The 6,000-nt window shown below is 43.7% G+C and overlaps 1 protein-coding gene across 1 annotated transcript in view; it reads left to right on the top strand.

The window, feature by feature from the left end:
- The first annotated feature begins 1,275 nt into the window (after window positions 1–1,275).
- Window positions 1,276–6,000, top strand: part of GABRG1 (gamma-aminobutyric acid type A receptor subunit gamma1) — a 58,336-nt gene continuing 53,611 nt past the window's right edge. The window contains exon 1 of the mRNA XM_063401872.1: window positions 1,276–1,590. Within this exon, the coding sequence (XP_063257942.1) occupies window positions 1,499–1,590 (92 nt within the window). The 5' untranslated portion in view covers window positions 1,276–1,498. The remainder of the gene's footprint in view (window positions 1,591–6,000) is intronic.

Genomic DNA, 6,000 nt, shown 5'->3' with positions numbered 1-6,000 from the left:
GTCATGCAATAATATGTGCCTTTACCATCTGCTAGCACCCCCAGGACTGGCTATTAATTTTCAAGTCGTTGAATTTTCGTTTAATGTACTGCAGCTCTCTGAAGCATGGTGAGTTTCTTTAACCATTAAAGCAGTTAGCTGTACATATAAAATAATAACCAGATGATGATGTGTAAAGAAGACAAAACACTCCCTTTCATCGGAACAACCACTGGATGGGGAATTATTTACATTTCTGTACAGTGACAACTTCACTCAAGGGAGGATGATGATGATGATGATGACTGTAAAACGGTTTGCTACTTCCACTGAGAATTCGGTGCACAGGTTACTCCCTAAGTGTCCTATAGAGAGCTGCGAACAAGGGCATCGCCGGCGCCAGGGATTTGGGCTGGTGACACTCCGAAGCCGAGAGAAGAAATACGCGTTATCTAAGCGCTGGTCCGGCCGGGACGTGCCCACCCGCCCCACGGCCGCTCAAAGGCTGCGAGCACGGAACCCGTGGTCTGTGCTGCGGTGCTTCTCCTGCCTCGGGTTCGGGCTGTGTGTGTGCGGGATTGCTGGGGGCACGTCTGGCTGCTTTCCCGCCTGCGTCTCCTGAGAGAGACTAGGAGGAGGGAGCGGCCGAGAGGAAACTAGAAGGAAAATAAAGAAAGAAAACCCCCCATACCCTTGCGTTTTGCGTGCCCTGGCGCATTTCACAGCGCAGCACCGCGCATCGGCCGCTTCCCTGCCGCCCCCCGGGCGCTCCGCGGCCGCGCAGAGCCGCCCGCAGCCGCCCTTGCGCGGCCAGCACGCCGCCCGCCTCCAGCACGGCTTCGGGGACTGCGGCTGCAGAGCTCTGCTCCCTCTCCTGGGGGCGAACGAGGGGATGGCGGATGCCCCTTTCCCGCTGCTAGGGGCCGCCCACCCCCCAAAATTTCGATCGTGCCGGACGTAGAGACGCGCAGTCCCCGCGGTGTCCGTGCGCATCTCCCGGCGCTTCTGCTCGCGGCTGCGGGTCTCCGCTCGGCAGGGCGGACCGACTGCCTCTCGGAGAGTCGCCCTCTGTGTGGCTTCAAAAATAGGAATATTTAAATGTACATGTGTGGCTTTAAACATATATATAACATTTTATACATTTTGCCTATTTGCACCTACATATATATGTATATATGTAAGGTCTATTTCGTTTCCCTCTTTGGAGAAAAATACCAAATCAATGCCACCCTTTCTCCCAGGCATGTTTCCCTTCTAGTAAAGGAGGCTCCACCTCTGCTAGCGATTGATTCGTCCAGCAGTTTTTAGGATAATTTATGAAGCAACCTGATGAGCCTATTGGGCGAGTTGCTCGGTCCTTGCATAGTGGGTTTCTACCTGTTTGGGTGTTTTATTTTATTTTTTTTCCCCCTTCCCCTCCCTCTGCCTGCCGTGTGCCGGGGGGTGGTGGGATTGGTAGGGTCGCTATTTCCCAGTCTCTTCGGAGAAAACTCGGGCAAGGGAGAACTCCTTCACGCCCATGGATGCCTGGGGGGGCCCCGCGCCCCGCTGGCTGCGCCGCCGCGGGGCCTGGCTGCTGCTGCTGCTGCTGACCGTGCGCCTGGGGAGCGGGTGAGTACGGGGGACCCGCCGGGGCCCGGCACCTGCCAGTCGCGCCCCAGGCTGGGCTCGGGGGCTCCGGGCGGGGGCAGGGGCCGGGGAGGCGGCGTGTGGCGCCGCCAAACTTCAACCAAAAAAGGTGTCGGTGCTGCCGCCGTGGCTCTGGCGGGGGGCTGCGGCGGGAGCCGGCACCGGCAAAGTAAAACTTCGGCCGCATCTCCCTTGTTCGCCGGGCGGGCTGGTGAGCCCAGGCTGGGCTTGGTGCCGGGAAGAGTGTCCCCATGGCGAGGGCGGCCCGGCGCACGGAGCTCCCCGCGGCTGCGGGAGAGGGGCAGGAGCTGCTGCTGCTGCTGCTGCTGCGGGGCACCCACCGGGACCCGAGAGGGGCCACCCCTCCGCCCGGCTCCCGCTGCAGCGCCCAGCACCGGCACCGCGCTCACGCGTGGATGGAGCAGGGCAGCCGCCCGAGTGACACAAGTTGGAACCCTGCGTCTTAAGGGAGAGTTGGAAAATTGAGCTGGAGACCTCTGAAGAAACAAGTTTGGTACAGCTGTGCACTTGTGTTGTTGGTACCCATAACAACGAGAAGAAATGTGATAATTCAACTCCATTAACAATGCAGAGCCAATGTGAACCATTCCACAGGTTACGCTCATAAAAATAACAAAGCAGCTCTTCAGGTATAAATAATGGGTATTTGACTGTTGTTCAGTGTGTGTTTATTTTAAATGAAAAAAGAAGTTATCATTCTAGAGGATATAAAAATGTGTAAAGGCTGACAAAAAAAAAAAAAAAAGAAGAAGAAGAAAATACAGGGAAAAAATCTATTAAACATTTTTTAAAGTCTCTTACTCTAGACCCCTTCCCCACACTGAATGATGATTTATCAATCTGTGTGACGTATGTTCATCTCATCACATCTCTCATCTTCACAAGGCTGCTGTGTTATCCTGGTAGAAACACCACTGATTATACTTTTCTTAAGCTGTGTCTTTTAAAACTTTGATAAATTACGAAAATATTTTTCAAAGGCATTGATGAAAATGGTACCAGTGCAGCTGTGCATCTTCAGAATGTTTCTTAATGATCATAGTGTACCTCAGGTGTGAAAGAAATTATCAAGTGGTTTGAGAGAAAAGAATATGCATGCTAATGTATCAGTTCAAAGACTTAGTTACAAAAGAGGAAAGCTAGCTAAAAAAAATAATTTATTTTGCTTTGCTTGTCAGACTGTGGTTGGGATTATAAAACTAGGTGTAGATTATTATGTATGCATCTAATTAACATTACCATTTATAAATAAGTTGATAAAAAGTGAGAAAAAGAGGTAACTTACATGCATTGTTTTGTTCTATGTTCCAGGACATCTCAGATAAAAGGGAACCTTTGGTATGAATATCCATGTTTCTGAATCAACTGTTTTCAGCCTTGACTTTTTTTCAGAGGTTACATGGAAAAATGGTGTTTGAAAGATTTCCACCCCCCCCTTTTTCTTCTTTTTTTTTTTTTTTTTTTAAGTGACCTCAAATGGACATGTGTTGCAGCTCTTGATGCTCTGGTATGTAGAGCATTGCAATTCATGGGTGTTTGAGGGGAGCTCAGGACCTCTGGTGCTCTTTAACAATCTGCCACACAGTAGGATGGAAATACTATTTTTCTGCTTCTTTGGATGCCTCTCTGTATTTTCAGCCCAAGATTTTCCTTGAATCTCAAACTAAAGCACAGGAGTAACACTTTATCTCAAGAGTAGACCAGGCTGCACCAACTCTGCCAGTTTTTCTAAAACTATCTTGCAGGAGCCAGTCTGCCTTTTCAACACATACTTTTAAAAGGATGCAAATTGCATCATTTTTAGCATGCATGTATACACAAAGTACGTTGTGCTGAGTATGAGTAAAGTTGCTTCAGCTGTAGCAAATGGAGCTAAAGCCTAGGCAAGGGCACTGGAAGTTGAGCCCAAGCAAGAGTTTATTCTTTTAAGACTGCCCCAAAAGCTGTCCCATGACGTTACACCAAACTTCCTACATCAAAGTTTGACAACTCTATCCCATAAAGCAGTTGTTTACTCCCAGCTCTTCACCTTCATCACTAACATATTAGAATGGCCAATGCACTTGATTTAATTTCATGGGTCAGTGTTCTGAAGGACTGCATTTGTCAATAGCAGATATCTCTTCTGTATCAGAAATTGGGCTGTGAGCCTTTCTACAAGACGTGTGCAGGGAAAGAGTACTTACCCAGCAAACACTGCAGTCCTAAATGTTCAGCAAACCCATTATTCTTGTTGAATTCAAATAAACAGATAATTGATAGGCAGAGCATAAGAACTGACAACACAATTAATGTTATTTTCTTAGTTCCAGCCATAGAGGTTCACCATAACTGTAACATTTCTTTTAATTTTTAGTTCTTTAAATGGTATGTGCTGGTCAGCATGCCTAAAAGTGTATTGTAAGCTTAACTTAATTTTGGCCATATCTTCCCTTTCATTTTATAATCTGATATGTTAAAAGCAGTTACAAATGCTCTATTGAAATGTAACTGTCAGCAGGTACAAATGTCAACTAATATTTTCTTTTCAAAGTATCAGTTAGGAAAATATGTAATATGGCCTACATTTTCTTCTCATGTAAATTCCGGGATCAGAGTTAAGCCTGTCATAACAATGTTGGTTTCTTAGTGCTTAATAACAGTGATTTACTGTTTCATTTGAACATCTGTGATGTTTATTCATTATTATCCTCACTCTTGTGTGCTTTGTTCATGATACGACCACAAAGAACTTGTTATTCAGCAGTCCCAGTGGTTTAAAATATAGTTAATTTTATTGAAAGTTTGTTAATATTTTCTTTTGTTGGTATAAAGTTTAAAGAGACATAAATATTGAGAAATACTTATATTCTTTGCACATAATCTTCTTACAGTGTTTTCAAGGAAACCTGCAAACTATGTCAATCCGTTAAATAAAAAAAGGGTCTCAGCAAACTGAAACCAATTTTCACTTACTTTTAACTTTCTGTTTGTTAAGTATGCCTGATGTTAAAAAAAGCACCTTTGCTACGAATTCAAGCCTTTTTGAGCTGGACAGAGAAGGTTACAGGTGAGCACTTGATGAGCTTGTTCAGCTTCTTTTTCTGAATATGTAAGTCTGTCTACAGAAAAGATTACAAGGGGATCAGGGGAATAGGTGTTTTTCTTTGAAGCTCTAGAAGAACTGTATTGTATCTAGAATTACTTAATTGAACTATTTATATGCACTGTTTGAAAGTGAGTTGCTTTGATTTGGGCTATCATATATATAAACTAAGAGTCGTGTGTGTCACAGAAAACCAAAAGTGATCATTTCAAACCCCATTTTTATAGCACCATTTATGATAGAAGAGAGTAGCACCTTTTGAATTACCTGCATGACTCTTTCTTGCATTACATCCTAAATTGATCATGTGCATGAGTCAAATAATGATATCATAACTTATTGGTAAAGAGCAGCAGAGACAAGTACTAATTATAAATGACTGTAACACACTGACAGGAACCTTTCAAAGGCTGGTTGATGACAATGACACTAACTTTTATTTCTTAACAATTTCTCTGAATGGTAATAATTTGTACAGAGTAATTCAGATGCAATTGAATTAATCTGAAGATGACACAGAAGTCCTGATTTTGCATTTTTACACATGCAAACAATTTTTAAGACTGAAAATAGTGTGGTGAGTTCAGTGACCTACAGGCCTATGTAAAAATTTATTTTATATATATATATATATATATAAAAGCCTAAAAGGATAACCATGGAGCAACACTGAACTAATAGAGGTAACCAAAGAGACTAGGAAGGTCATCAGGAGTTCATCAGAATAGAACTTATTTCAAAGAAGAGGACAATTTCAGTGATATGGATATGATGGAAATAAATAGTTTCTAAAATATGCTTTAATTGGGGATTTTCCAGTCCGTAGGATCTGTTGAGATAATCTAGTCTTATATAGGGATGTATAAGAGGCACAACAAAACTGGAGAATTTACCCTGGCTTCTCTATCAGGTTTGTTCCTTCAGTTTAACTGTGTCCTTGCATACAGACTTGATGAGGAGTGTTGTTATGATTTTTGGACAGCACAGGAATAACAATGTGACTCTCCATGATGGTAAAGATGAGAGCAAACTTTATTCTACTAAATTCTACTTTTATAGAGTAGTTTGGTACAAAGAACATGATGGGTTATTCAGCATCTACACCCTTTTGTAAACATTTCTTTCCAGTAAACATGTTGGAAAAACACCACCTGCGAATGGTTTCTCACTTTCCAAAGTTTGTTTGAACCCCTCCTTTAGATTTCTCAGACTAACATGAGAAAGTTGCTCGCTTGCCTTTCACACAGACTCTGGCAGAGCCTGAAGCCTAAGTTCAGACCAATGTC

Source organism: Prinia subflava, chromosome 7 (genome assembly GCF_021018805.1).
Source record: "Prinia subflava isolate CZ2003 ecotype Zambia chromosome 7, Cam_Psub_1.2, whole genome shotgun sequence".
NCBI classification, from domain to species: domain Eukaryota; kingdom Metazoa; phylum Chordata; class Aves; order Passeriformes; family Cisticolidae; genus Prinia; species Prinia subflava.
The sequence above is the reverse complement of the archived record's forward strand: the minus strand, read 5'-3'. Positions and strand labels throughout refer to the sequence as shown.